This window comes from Meleagris gallopavo, chromosome 10 (genome assembly GCF_905368555.1).
Source record: "Meleagris gallopavo chromosome 10, MGAL_WU_HG_1.1, whole genome shotgun sequence".
NCBI classification, from domain to species: Eukaryota; Metazoa; Chordata; class Aves; order Galliformes; family Phasianidae; genus Meleagris; species Meleagris gallopavo.
Genome location: NC_139413.1, coordinates 20225696 through 20239687, shown reverse-complemented (window position 1 = coordinate 20239687; position 13992 = coordinate 20225696). Strand labels below are relative to the sequence as shown.

The 13992-nt window shown below is 58.7% G+C and overlaps 3 protein-coding genes across 14 annotated transcripts in view; 2 read left to right on the top strand and 1 right to left on the bottom strand.

The window, feature by feature from the left end:
* The window catches only part of PTCH2 (patched 2), a 25636-nt gene extending 19836 nt beyond the window's left edge, over positions 1-5800 (top strand). For 4 of the 6 annotated variants that reach the window (XM_085232332.1, XM_085232333.1, XM_085232330.1 and 1 more), the window contains 12 exons: positions 84-205; positions 314-719; positions 799-1111; positions 1264-1406; positions 1519-1699; positions 2175-2458; positions 2834-2971; positions 3086-3228; positions 3323-3422; positions 3676-3921; positions 4038-4439; positions 4599-5800. In XM_085232332.1, the coding sequence (XP_085088458.1) occupies positions 84-205; positions 314-719; positions 799-1111; positions 1264-1406; positions 1519-1699; positions 2175-2458; positions 2834-2971; positions 3086-3228; positions 3323-3422; positions 3676-3921; positions 4038-4439 (2478 nt within the window). In that variant the 3' untranslated portion in view covers positions 4599-5800. The remainder of the gene's footprint in view (positions 1-83; positions 206-313; positions 720-798; positions 1112-1263; positions 1407-1518; positions 1700-2174; positions 2459-2833; positions 2972-3085; positions 3229-3322; positions 3423-3675; positions 3922-4037; positions 4440-4598) is intronic. The other 2 variants (XM_085232331.1, XM_085232329.1) reach the window with 1 other exon arrangement.
* On the bottom strand, positions 5693-13992 carry BTBD19 (BTB domain containing 19). Of its 7 annotated transcripts, none has more exons than XM_085232346.1 (12): positions 13883-13992; positions 12182-12337; positions 11879-11930; positions 11497-11658; positions 10273-10498; positions 9658-9711; positions 8363-8422; positions 7050-7118; positions 6698-6829; positions 6492-6613; positions 6277-6407; positions 5693-6172 (listed from the first exon to the last, which is right to left on the bottom strand). In XM_085232346.1, exons 4-12 carry the CDS (start codon positions 11583-11585, stop codon positions 6168-6170), a joined length of 888 nt encoding a protein of 295 aa, XP_085088472.1. In that variant the 5' UTR covers positions 11586-11658; positions 11879-11930; positions 12182-12337; positions 13883-13992; the 3' UTR covers positions 5693-6167. The 7 variants fall into 7 exon arrangements, with proteins under 7 accessions (XP_085088472.1, XP_085088471.1, XP_085088469.1 ...); XM_085232345.1 differs by having other exon boundaries at positions 6492-6617; positions 13883-13972; XM_085232343.1 differs by having other exon boundaries at positions 5693-6407.
* On the top strand, positions 12328-13335 carry DYNLT4 (dynein light chain Tctex-type 4). The gene is made up of 2 exons (XM_085232349.1): positions 12328-12470; positions 12578-13335. The coding sequence occupies exon 2, from the start codon at positions 12587-12589 to the stop codon at positions 13262-13264; it is 678 nt and encodes a 225-aa protein (XP_085088475.1). The 5' UTR covers positions 12328-12470; positions 12578-12586; the 3' UTR covers positions 13265-13335.

Genomic DNA, 13992 nt, shown 5'->3' with positions numbered 1-13992 from the left:
GTATGCCCAGCACCCACTGGGGAGTGGTTACCCATGTTGTGGGGTGGGAAGAGCCTGGTTCTGACACGTCCCTCTGCCCGCAGGCAGCAGTGGTGGTGGTGTTCAACTTCGCCATGGTGCTGTTCATCTTCCCTGCCATACTGAGCCTGGACCTGTATCGGCGGGAGAAGCGCCGCCTCGACATCCTCTGCTGCTTCTACAGGTAGCAGATATCCGCCAGGGACGGCAAACAGGACCCTCATGTCCCACCCGAAACAGTCCCATGGGCAGTCCTGCTCATTTCCTCACCACCTCCTCCTTCCTCTTCCCGCAGCCCTTGCTCCTCACGGGTCATCCAGATCCAACCCCAGGAGTTGGCCGATGCCAACGACAACCATGCCTCCCACCCATCCCCTTACGGCCACCCCGGCGTGGCCACCAGCACTCAGATCACCACCACCGTGCAGGCCTTCACCCAGTGCGACCCCTCGGGCCACCACATCGTCACTGTCCTGCCACCCACCTCCCAGGTGTGCACCTCGCCCGCCGTGCTTCTGCCGCCTGCTGACCCGTTGGGCTCGCAGGTCTTCACCCCCTCCAGCTCCACGCGGGACCTGCTGGCCCAGCTGGACGAGGCTAAGGGCGGGCGTGAGTGTGTGCCACTGCCCTTGTGCCGCTGGAGCCTCTCCGACTTTGCCCGTGAGAAGTATGCCCCACTCCTGCTGCGGACCCAGACCAAGGTGAAGTTGGGTGGGGGATGTGAGGTTGTGTGATGCAGCACGGTGGCGTGAGACGTTGATTGACCTGTTGTCCCTGCAGGTGGTGGTGGTGGTCCTCTTCTTGGCGCTGTTGGGACTGAGCCTCTACGGCACCACCATGGTGCATGACGGGCTCTACCTGACAGACATTGTGCCACGGGACACCAAGGCTCACGCCTTCATCTCAGCCCAGTTCAAGTACTTCTCTTTCTACAACATGTTCATCGTCACCAAGGGTGGCTTCCACTACCCGGGCGCTCAGGCTGCCCTGCTCAGCCTGCACCAAGCCTTCAGCACTGTCAAGTACGTGGTGCGTGAGGGTAACCATGACCTGCCCAAGATGTGGCTCCACTACTTCCAGGACTGGCTGCGAGGTAAGGGGCATCCCCAGGGCTTCCACCCCAACTTTTATGCCAAGAGATACCTTCCCAAGTGCATTGCATCCTCTGGAGCCCCAATGGGTGGTAGGATCCCATGGTGTCCCCATGGTGCCCCCAGGGATGCTCACCCCATGCTTTGTCCCCAGGGCTCCAGGCCACCTTCGACAGGGACTGGCAAGCCGGCCGCATCACCCATGATAGTTATCGCAATGGCTCTGAGGACGGGGCACTGGCCTACAAGCTCCTCATCCAGACTGGCAACAAGAAGGAGCCATTCAACTTCAACCAGGTGCTTGGGGATAGGGCTGGGGATGGAGCAGCGGGGCTGGGGATGGAGCAATGGGGCTGTACCTGAGCTGTGCCCGCCACTCTTCTAACCACCATCCCTGCCGCCCCCATAGCTGACCACACGGCGGTTGGTGGATGAAAATGGCATCATCCCCCCAGACACCTTCTACATCTGCCTGACGGTGTGGGCCAGCAACGACCCCCTGGGCTTCGCTGCCTCCCAGGCCAACTTCTACCCACCGCCGCCTGAGTGGATCCATGACAAGTACGACACTACGGGCGAGAACCTGCGAAGTGAGTGAGCGCCTAGTGGGATCTCCATGGCCCCGAGCATCCCTTGGCATGGGGACGCTGCTCCCTGCCCCTTGGGAAACCCCCAGCATCCCTCATCCCATGGGCATCCCTTGATGGAGATGTACCCTGCACCTTCTTGCTCTGCCCTCTCTGTGCCCTACACCCCAAGCATCACTCTGTATCCCCAGCTCCCTGTCCCTAGCCTTGTGATACTCATAGAATCATAGAGTGGAATCATTACGGTTGGAAAAGACCTCTAAGATCATTCAGTCCAACTGTCCACCTACCACCAGTATTGCCCACTGACCATGTCCCTCAGTGCCACATCTCTGTGATTCTTGAACACATGCAGGGGCAGTGACCCCACCACCTCCCTGGGCAATGCCCAGCTACTCGAGGTGTGCCCAGGCACATATCTTGACTGCACTCACGTGGAGTTGATTTCCTCCATGCTACCCTATGCTCTCCTCTTCAGTCCCAGCAGCCCAGCCGCTGGAGTTCGCCCAGTTCCCCTTCTACCTGAGCGGGCTGCGTCGCACAGCCGACTTCGTCGAGGCAATTGAGAGCGTGCGGGCCATCTGCCAGGAGGCGGCCCAGCGCCATGGTGTGCTGAGCTACCCCAGCGGCTACCCCTTCCTCTTCTGGGAGCAATACATCGGCCTGCGCCACTGGTTCCTGTTGGCCATCAGCATCCTGCTGGCCTGCACCTTTCTCGTCTGCGCCCTGCTGCTGCTCAACCCCTGGACGGCCGGTATCATCGTGAGTGTGTGCCCTGGGTACCTGCTTCTTGGGGATGGATGCCCATATGGAGGTGGAGGTGGAGGTGGGTGGAGGACACCTGTAGTGGGAATCGGGAATAAAATCATAGAATCACTGAGGTAGGAAAAGACCGCTAAGATCATCTAGTCCAACTATCAACCCATCCCCACCATGCCTACTCAGTGCCACATCTACCCTGATTTGTAAGGGTATTCCTTATGAAGGGGATGGAGAGCATCGGCCAATAGATGGAAAAAGAGACACCCCAAACAGAGCAGGAAGGGACAATAGGTTGAGGATACAATCATCCTATTATGGTTTGGATTGGGCATGGCGTGCACTGGAGCCCCCCCTCACTGACCCCTCTGCTCCCAGGTCTCCATCCTGGCCATGATGGCTGTGGAACTGTTCGGCATTATGGGGCTGATGGGCATCAAGCTGAGTGCCATCCCTGTGGTCATCCTCATTGCTTCAGTTGGCATCGGCGTGGAGTTCACTGTCCACGTGGCCCTGGTGAGCAATAGTAGACCCCTGCCTGCCTATGGGGCATCCTAATTCCACCCCTGGACCCAGTGACCTCCTCACCCCATGGGGATGAGCCCTCCGTAATCCTCCCACCTTCCGCAGGGCTTCCTTACGGCAGTTGGAAGCAGAAACGTGCGCTCAGCTGCTGCCTTGGAGCACACCTTTGCCCCTGTGATGGACGGTGCCGTTTCTACCCTTCTGGGCGTCCTCATGTTGGCCAGCTCTGAGTTCGACTTCATCATGAGGTGAGGGCTGGGCACCCCATCCGGCAGTGCTGGGTCACAGTGGGGCTGGTGGGGGCAGTGAGCCCACCCAGCCCAATGCCTACCCTACCTGCAGGTACTTCTTCGCGGTACTCACCATCCTGACACTCCTGGGGCTGCTCAACGGGCTGGTGCTGCTGCCTGTCCTGCTGTCAGTCATCGGGCCACCCTCCGAGGTATGACTCCCATCCCATGCCCACCTGTCTTTATACCCCATTGCTCTGTGCCCTACCTTTACTCTATATCCATCTCTGCCTTGCCCAGTCCTGCTGTCATCCGACACCCACCCACCTCAGCCTTCCCCTCACCTAAGCCATCACTCTTGCTTTATCCTATTCCTTCTTTGCCCCATATCCAGTTGTCCCATCCCTGCTTGATCCCATCTCTGTGTGTCTCTGACACCCCTTACACTATCTCCTTTCTTCCCAGGCATCTCCTGTGGATAATGGCCCCCGCCTGCCCCCTACAGAGCCGGTGCCCCCGTGCCTAGGCCCTGGGGGTCTGTACATCCGCCGTGCCCCAGCCTGGCCAGCTGCCTTCACTGATACCTCAGACACAGAGTGCTATGGCGACGGTGTGGGGCCAGGCAGCCCCCAGGGACCCTTCATTGTGCCCCCTGCCCCAGCACACATTCTGCTGGAGGCTGGCAAGGACCCCAGCTTCCCCCGCATCACTGTGAGTGTCTCCATGTGTCTGTGTGGTGGTCAGATGGAGCTGAGGGGCAGGGACGTGGGGGTTGGCAGAGTGGTGTCAGAGGGATGCTCAGCCACCCCCACCTTGCTCCTCCTTAGGTGCTGAAGCCCTACAAGGACAGCCCAGAGGTCCAGGGGAAGAAGGAGCAGCCTGTCCCCCAGCCTGCAGCTTCATTGTCTTTTGGGGAGCCGTGCCCCGCACTGTCCAGAGACTACCCACAGCCCACGGCACTGCCTCGGCCGGGTCAGCCCTGCTCCTCCAGCGCCTGGCCGGCCACTCGGGCCCCCCTGCCAGCCTACAGCACCCACCTGCAGGGCCCCGCCGGCAGCTACACCACAGTCACAGCCACTGCTTCGGTGACGGTGGCCCTGCACCCCACGCTGCCTGGCTCCTACCCCAGCTTTGGCACTGAAACGGACAGTGTGGAGGAGCCCAGCACCATGCCTGACTCCTTTGAGATGCAAAGCCTGGGACGCCACGGGGCAGGCACCCGGCGCTAGGTGAGCTGGGGGCACGATGCCCATGTCCCCCCCTTGTCCGTGGTGCCAGCTGCCCGTGGCCTGCTGCAGAAGCGCTACTGGGTGCAGGTGCTGTTGCATAGCATAAGGATACAGTTTGGGTTCTGGGGACCCAGCTGAACCCCCGTTGTCTCCCCACAGGTCACCAGCTCCATGGATGGAACCCAGGCTGGCAACTCCCATCGTGGAACAGAAGGTGCAGAGCGGGCTCGCCCGTGTTGTGCTGCTAATCGCCCCAGCGGCGATGCTCCGATCTCAGCCGAAGGATCGGCCCCCCCACAGCCCCACACCCAGGCTTGACAGGGCAGGCTGGCATTCCTATGCAAGCTGTGTGCAGGCCACGCTGTGTCAACAGGGCCGTGTCTCCCCATGTGCCTTGGGGTCACTCTGCACCTGTGCCCCCCAGAAATGGAAGCACTAACTCCCCCTCTGTTTCTGGAGCTGCTGGCACAGAGGCGCAGAGCCCAGCCCTCTGCCCTGTCACCTCCCTTCATGGGGCCACTGCCTGCTCCCCGTCACCTCCTCCTGGGACCCCACCCGGCCACCTGCTGGGCTGCCTTTCCCTGGTGCCCCCCTGTCTGATACGGCAGGTACCCCAGAGCCGTGGGCAAGGCCCAGGGTAGGCATCCCCCACCTTTATTTATTTGCAAAGGGAAACTATCTATAGAGAGATATATATTTTTAAGCTTATTTTAAAAGATTTATTTCTCAGCCAAGGGCCTTGTCAGGCTGCCTGGGGTGGGGTAGCGAGGGGCTACCCCATGTTCCCCCATCCTCTCTGTGCCTCAGTTTCCCTACCAGTGAGCACAGGAGGGATGGAGCTGGGGGATGTGCTGGGGACCCTATTGCTGCCAGCACACAGGCATTTTGGTGGGGGGGGAGGGAAGAAGGAGTCCTTGGGGTGCTCCTCGCTGAGCCAAGCCCCTGCGATGCCCCACAGTCACAGCTCTGCCCTGTGTAGGGCACCCACACTGCCACTGGGCTCATCCAGCTGGGAAAGCAACTTTCTTGCCCCATGTCCATGCACTGGGGCCGTCTCCCCCTGCCACCCCCCCTCCTCATCCTGGGCACCGTCCACGCCGTTACCCAGCACTTTAACTCCAGCGGTGTTGCTGTGCCCACTGCCCTGGCCCCCTGACACTGCTGCTGTGCTGGGGTGGCCCTGGGGTCCTCGTCCCCGTGCCAGGCGTGGGCATGGTGGGCAGCCCCCCCCCCCCCCAACCACGCCATCTAAGTTATTTATATCAAAGAGAGCAAAGGTTTATTTTTGTAGTTTGTACAGGCGGTAGTGGGAACTGAAGGTTTATTTTTAAAGAGTAAATATATATATTATATATAAATTATCTGCTGTGTCTGACCCTGTCTCCTGGGGGGCACAACTCCGGGGGTGGATGAGATATACACAGCTGTGCGTGCAATGGGCTGTGCAAAGAGGGGCGGGGGTGGTGATGGGGATTTTGCAGCCCCGGCAGTGCTGGGCTTGAGTCTGGGAGGTGCCTCATGCCAAGCTGCGCTCCTTCTTCATCTCTGCCATGCGGGGGCCGTGGTGCGCTCCTGTAGCACAGCCCTACTGCCAGCGGAGGGCAGCACCGCCCCGGAGAAGGATAGGACCTGGCTGGGATAGGGTTGAATGGGGGCTCATCCTGTGCCCCCATCCCATCCTTCGAATGCCCCGGAGCTCCGCACCGGGATGATCCTGCTATCCTGCTCCTAATCTGTCAAGTGGGGAAAAAGCGCTTTATTGCTGCTCCAGGAGTGCTCAGCACCTAGCAGGGGGCACTGCTGCTCCAGGGGGGCAGGAGGGAGGCACAGCCCCTACTTGCTGTGTGGGTCCAGGTGGCGGTGATGGTTGCGGGGCCGCGTGCCGTGCCGGGGTCGACAGAGGTGGGAGGGCACCCCGCTTCCACACCGCAGTGCATGGGACCGCCAGGCTGCTGCGATGCTATCGACCTGCCCAGACGGGGACAACAGTGTGGGTACCACAAACCAGCCCCATGATGTCCCCAAGAAGCAACGGGGCACCCCACAACTCACTGGGATGAGCAGGTCGCGCTGATTTTGGCTCTCCAGCATTGCCAGCTCGCTGGGTGCCAGCAAGGGCAGGCGCAGCTCCTGCACGGGCAGAGCAGCCACCTCAGGCACCGGGCGCCCCAGGACTGCCTGTGGGATATTAGGGATGGATAGATGGAACAGACACTGGGGGGTTTTGGGAGGGCACCACCCCCTCATGCCGCACTCACCGAACTGACGTGCGCCCACTCCCGCACAGCTTGCACCAGGTCCAGCTCATCTGCAGCCAGGTGGTCGCTGCGCAGCACCCGTGCCAGCACCGTGTCAGAGAGCTCGTGGAAGCCCCGTGTCTGCACCACTGCCTGCGAGTGCACTGCTTAAACCAGCACCCACCTACAGCCCTCACACCAACCCTGCCTGGAGCCTCAGGACCTCCCTCAGGCCATCCCCAGCCTGGCTTCCAGCACCTTTTCCCAGAAAAACCATTTCCTCCCCCGTTCCAGACACACCATTCTCGTGGCCCCACTCCCTTGCCCCACACCGTGTCCCTATTTGCTCCCTGTTTCCCCCCCGCAGCCATACCATGGTGTAGCTCTCAATGAATGCCAGGCAGTGCTTCTGGAGATCTGCCTGCCCGTAGGTCACTGCAGCCTGTGGAACATCAGAGACGCCCGTGAGGGCCCCCAGTGCAGGAGGGACCCCTCCCAAAGCCCTATTGAGAGTTCACCTCATGCTGCCAGCCCTGAAGTGCTCTCAGGGACCCAGGTAAGAAGAGCAGTCCCGTGCATGGTGCCAGTACATGGGGCAGGACACCAACTCTTAGCCAGCCCGTGGCAAAGGGTTTGGTGGCTCCAGCCAGCCCCAGTTATAAGGAGAAACACCCAAGCTCCCACAGCCACTCAGGGACATCACCAGGCTCTGGGTGGACATGAGTCTTTTCTCATGTCCAGCCACTGTCGTCTTTTCTCACCTAGACACAAGGTTGGCATGCAGCCCTTTGAGGTGTACCCCATGTGCAGCCTGCCCTGTTGTCACCATTCCCTGCTGCAAAAGGAATCTGGGGGGTCTTTTATCCTCTCCCAGAGCAAAACTTACCCCCAGGCTGGCTCTGCCCATTGTTGTACCCTTCTCAGGTCATCACAACATGCCCTCATCCCCTTGCAGAGACAGGTTGTGCATGTGGGGTACAAGGGATCTTACAGTATCATCTCCCCCATGGCTTTGACTGGGACTGGAGCTAATGCAAGCCAGTAGGGCAGAGCGAGATGTTTACTTCAGGTTTGTTTTGTTTTGGGGTTTTGGGGTTTTCTGATTCTTTCCTCTGAGCCCAATTTAGCTCTGTTTACGCCATGGTGGTCAGGTACCACGTGGGATGAGAGCTTCTGCTCACCAGGGCCACCATCTCATCTCACCCAGGGGCATCACTTTGGTCATGGCTGTAGGGTCAGTCCTGGATGCATGGGGTATATATATCATCTCCCATCCTTGCCGTAGGAGCATGAGGCAGCAGTCCCACCAAACAGTCACGGGGCCTCCCAACTACTTCTGAGTGGCCCAAGAGTTTTGGGAAATGGCCCAAAAATCCATCCTGGGGAATTCTATCTGGCCCTGTGGAGAGGAGCACAGTCCTGGGGCTGTGGTGGCCCACACCAGTGTGACGTCCTCAAGGGACAGGACAGCTGCTGAGTGGGAAGGGAGGAAAATCCGGCCCCACTAGCCAACTCAGACCCCAAAATAGCAGAGTTATTTTTACTCTCTGTGACGCTCCTTGGGAAGTTGTCACTGGTTTTTCCCCAGCACCCCAGGCTGATCCTCACCCTGCAAGTGGCCCATTGCCCACACGGGGGACCTGAGTACCATCCCTGCTGGCCACATCAGAGCCAGGTGCCACTTACCTGCAGGGCCTCGCAGACCTGCTCCACATTCAGTGTGTCCTTAATGAACTCCACACAGAGCTGCAAGGTGAATAGGAGAGAGTGGTGGCCAGAGCAGGGGATCCCCCCACCATCCCCATGATGTTCAGCATCCCCTCAGCCCCCCTGGACGCAGAACATTTGACAGGGAGTGGAGGAGCCCCACAGGGTTCTGTAACGTACCGGATGGGATGAGGGGAGAGGGTTTGTGGCAGAGCAAGTGAGCAGAGTTTCAGCTATGGCGAGAGCCTACGATGATCAAACCCAGGCCAACTGCATATCCTGGGGAAGGTCACCCATCTCTGGCTGTGATCCAGTACTGCCATGAGGACACTGTCGATGTCCCCAGTTGTGAATACTGGGTGACCCCAGCTCTCCCTGCTTGGAGAGGAGCATCTGTGGCTGCAGTCCGAATGCAGCTGGGACACAGCCAGAGGGACTCCCTCCTGCCCACCCCAGATGCCTCCCACATAAGGACATAAGCCATGTGGGGACAGAGGTAGGGCAGGGCCGTTGGAAACCCAAAGTGATGTGATCTGTGGGGAGGAGCATCTGCTGGAGCAGAAGGGCCCTGAGTCACCCTGCAGCTGGGGACAGAGCCAAGGGCTTCCCCAGCTGTCACTTGATCCCCACCTTCACACACATCTACTGATGAAGGAATTGCTCTGTGGACGCCCTTGCTGGATGATTGCAAACCCCCCAGCTCTACACCTCACACTTCTGTCCACCTGGTGCCATGGCTGGGATCTTGCTGAGCATGTCCTTATGAGACTTGGGGCTGCTCTGGCAGCTCTCACATCCTCAACAAGCTCCTTCCCCACTGCGCTGCTGACGGAGGGGAAGTCCGGGCATGAGGTGCAGGTCACACGATAGGCCCAGCTGTAATTCAGGAATGGCTCTGGTGACGTGTCCCAGCTGCCCAAAGAGCTCCCTCCCCTTGTCCCACTTCCCGTCCATTTGCCTGACTGCATCCCTAATGGTGCCCACCAGCTCCCACCACTCCATTTTGCTTTCTGCTGCCTCCCCAAGGCCTCCCAGCCCACAGCAGCCCCGAAGGGTGCCCAGTGCTCCCCAGAGTGGGACTTTCCCAACAGCATCCTCCTGACACATCCAGAAGGCACCCGAGGACACTGGGGCTTTCCTACTGCCCTTCGTGGGGTGGGAGACATGTGGTCTTGTGTCCTACCATGGGATTTCCCCAGCTCTGCCTGTACTGGGGTGCTCCTCAGCATAGGGGCATAGAGGACTCACTACTCCAGGTCTAAGCAGGGTCATACCTTGCACAAGTCCTGCAGGCCATACTCCACCGATGATGTCAGCACCTCTAGCACCTATAGGATCACAAAATCACAGAATATCCCAAGCTGGAAGGTACTCACAAGGATCAGAAGCCATCTCCTGGCTCCACAGCAGACCACTCAAATTCTGTGTCTGAGAGCACTGTCCAGATGTCGCTTGAACTCTGGCAGCATAGAGCCATGACCACTGCCATGGGGAGCCTGTTCTATGCCCATTGCCCTCTGTTGCAGAATGTTTTATACATACACCAACACATATATGTGTGTAAAATTTATATATATATATACATGCTGGGCATAGCAGCTCAGGGACCACAGGGATGCATCCCCTTTCTCTATGAAAGTTCTGGGCTAGGAATGTATGGGAGAGGAGCTGCTGCAAGATAGAACAAAAATGGAGTTCTCCCTCTCTGATATCCCTGTCCCACACTCATGGTTGTCCCAAGGCACCTGGGGGCATGGTACTCTTGACACCTCACAGTGCTGTGCTGAGGCTCCACACACTCATTGCACAGATGGCCATCCCATCCTTAGGAGCAACAAAGCTGCCCTCCACCCATTAATTTCCTCATGCGTTCCCCCATCCCCACTCACAGTATGGCTGTTGAGGGTGACACTGTTAGTGTAGAGGAACTCAATGACGGCTAGAAAGACTTCTGGCTGCACATTGCCCAGGATGAAGGGTCCCTGGGGTGGGACACTGCTGAGGGGATCCTCGTCGCTCGTCAGCATCCCCCGAAACGCCTGGCAGCGGCATGCCAGCACACAGCGATGTGCAAATACCTGCTGCTTCTCCTGGCCCACCACGAATGTCACATCACTGCTGGGGAGAAGGGATCGTGAAGGACAGGGAGGACACAACCCCAGGGCTGCCACAGGGTACAGGGTGGTGGGTTTATTGTAGGGCATAGGGTCCTGCCTCCCTGGTTCCCCCAGCCCCACGGTCTTTGTGCAGTTGTGCTGGCTACAGTCCTGTTATCTCCTCATCCACTGTTTTGCTCTTTTCCAGTCCCAGTAGAGCAGCAAACCCGTGCCTCGTGGTGAGCCACTGCAGGTGAGGACACCTGGCCCATCCCAGGTCTGGAGATGTGAGCAGAGCCCTATGAGTCCTCCATAAATTCAAGAGCAAAGTAGACTGAATAAAACTTCTCCATGGTTGCAGTCTATGGGGCAAGGAAGAGGAAATGGAACGTGGGGTGTAGACTATGAGCTGTGGGACAGAGGTTACAAGCCACAGAGTGCAAGATCTGGGTGCAGATTTTGGGTCGCAGGATGAGGTGTGCAGGAAGAAGGTTGGCAGATACAGGGTGCAGATTTTTGGTTGCAAGATGCAGAAGGAACGCTGGTAGATGCAGAGTGCAAATTTCACAGTACGAAAGCTGGAGGATGTGATCTAGGGATGGCCAGACCCCCACAGCAACTTCCCTGGCACTGGAGTTTGTGGGATTTTCACTGGGATTTCTCTTCTGGGTGGCCAACACAGGATTTCCTGTGATAACACTGATGTTTCTGCCAGGCTTTGGCATGAGATGGGCAAAGGGGACCACACAAGTTGACCACCCAGCTCCACTCCTGGCAGGATCACTGCCAGGGCCCCTGTGGGGCTGTCCCCTGCTCCATGGCCATGAGGTGTCAGCAGAGAGAGCGAGAGGAAGCACGGCTGAAGCCAAGATGGAGAGAAGGAGCAGATACAGGAGGGAGGAACGGCACAAAAGCCATGCGGAAGTCACGCACATGCCGTAGGCTGCCACGAGCTTCCCAGGGGAAGGTCTCGGCATGCCGGAGGGAAAGATGGAGGGCACCGGCCTTCCCACCCACCTGAACTGGGGGTTGTTGACCAGGGAGCGGAGGGCAGCGGTGAACGCGGCCGCCTCACCATGCAGCCGGGCCGAGCAGGAGCGGGCCATGGGGAGGACGGCAGAGGAGGAAGGCGGGGAAGAGGCAGGCCTGGGGAGGAGGCCGCAGCGTCACGGCCCATTGCTAGGGAAACAGGCAGGCGGGCAGTTGGGCTGGGAGAGGCATTGGGGCCGAGTAAAGGGGAGGCAAGCAGGGAAGCCCACCCTTGAGCTGCTCTGCAACCCTTGGATCTGCATAGGAAAGCGGTGGATGCGGGTGGAAGGAAAGGACAGCCAGACCCCAAGGAGCAGAGGCCAGCTGCCGGCATGCTTGACAGCACGAGCCAGCAGCAAGCTATAAATACCTTCAGCAGCAGATAGATACACAAAGGCCGTTTCCACTTTCCCCAAATAGATCTGCAGTCGGGGCAGACAAAGGCACATTGATGGGGCAGCCAGGGCGTACCAGCAGGGCTAGACTCCATGCAGGGAGAAAACTCCACTTGGGTTCCAGGCAGAGCTGTTCCAACTTGGGGCACGGGTGCAGCAGGACCCCCAGCACAACATGGGGCTTGGCTGCTCCACTGTTGTGCTCAGTGGGTGCCCAGGCCTGGGAGTCCCAGAAGAAGTGGGGCTTGGGGATGATATCTGGGAGAAAAACATCAAACCTTTGTGCAGCTCCCAGCAGAGTTCACACAGCTTTTCTCCATCCATTGCAGTGGATGCTCACAAGGTGTTTTTTGGGGTGTCCAGGAGGAGAAGCCTATATCACAGGGCACTGTGTCCTTAGTCTGGCTGCAGTCCAGGCTGCAGCTGGCAGCGAGCTGTGGGGGAAATGGGACAATGGGGCTATGCAGGCAGCAGGAAACAAAGAGTTACGGTGCCATGGGGAGTTTCAGCGTCACATAGCAACCCTTCTCGCTCCAGGAGCTCAACAAGCTGCAACCCAGAGGAAAGGTGGGTTCTGGGCAGCTGAGGGGCAAGTGGGAATAGAGGATTCGGGGGGGTTGGAAGAGAGGCTGCTTGCCCAGGGCAAAGGTCTCAGAAATTCTTCTCCCCTCCAGACCGCGTATATGGCTGAGCAGCCATCCCCAGAACTGGCACCATCCATGCGGGTGACGGCTGCAGATGGCACTGAAGCCCCTCATCCCCGAACCATCCCCCGTGGCTCCCACCCCACAGCCCCAGCCCGGGGCCCAGAGGAAGGCAAAGCCCCACAGCTGCTCTCCCGCCGCAGCTCCATGCTCAGCATCCTGCCAGGCCCCCCAGGCAGCCGCCGCAGCTCTCTGGGGGCAGCCCCAGGGGGAAAGAGGCCCTCTGTGGGGCCCTGGCTCCTCCACAGCCGTGTGAGTTTCTCAGGGCTCCCACTTTTCCAACCCATTCCAGAAACCCACCTGGAAAACACCTACAGGATGCGGCCAGAGGAAGGGTGCAGGTTCAACGCAGGGCGGGTGCAGCGGGTGCTGGAGAGAGCCCTAGCCAGGGTGCTGGGGGGCACAGCTTACAGCCCCCAGGGCAGCACAGTGCTGGTGCAGAGCCTGGCTGAGCTGCTGCGGGGCCAGGTGAAGGAGGTGGTGCCACCCCGCTACAAGCTGGTGTGCCATGTACTGCTGGGCCAGCACAGCCAGCAGAGCATGCTGGTGGCCAGCCAGGCACTTTGGGACCCTGAAAGTGATAGCTTTGCCTCTGCTTCTTTCTGCAATGCCTCACTCTTTGCTGTTGCCACAGTGCATGGGGTTTACTTTGAGTAGAGGTCACCTGCCCTGACCTGTGCTCAACCTGCAGCCCTACAGTGCTAGTGCAAATAAATAACTTTGCATCAGGCCTGACTTTTACTGCATAGATCCAATGATGGCACAGACAGAGATGCTTTGGTGCCCCAGGGTTTGGTAGGCACACTGCAGCCTTCATCATAGTTTTCAAGACCCAAACCACAGAAAACAACTCCAAATTCGGATTCTGTTTCTTTTTCCCAGAGGTCAGTGCAGGCAGCAGCCCAGGACTGGACAGAGAGGACACAGAGCAGCCCATACCTTTTCCCACACTGCAGGCTGCTCCCAGGAAGAGATGGCAGCAGGGCAGGAGGTGACAGATCATGTTCAAAGCAAGGCTGCAGAGCAGGATTAAGTCCCTCCTCTTTCCTGGCTTCACTCCCAGCTCACATCCCATTGCATCAGGCAGTGCAGAACATCCCACAGCCCTCAGCTGGGAGTCACTCCCCCTGCTTTCCCCAGAACTGATACACTGGGGGATCACGTATCAGCAAGAGGTAGTCTTTCTTCCAGTCCCTACCTCAGCATCCAGACACTCTACCAGATCCCATCACCTTGCCCCCCTCCCCCTCCTTTTCCCACCCCCAGTTCCCTCACCTTGACAGCACTAGGTTCACCAGAAGCAGCCCTGGATGCTCTGCTCCACAGCCTTGAGAAGCCACAAACATTTTATGACCTAAAACCCAACACCAAACAATATGAGAACA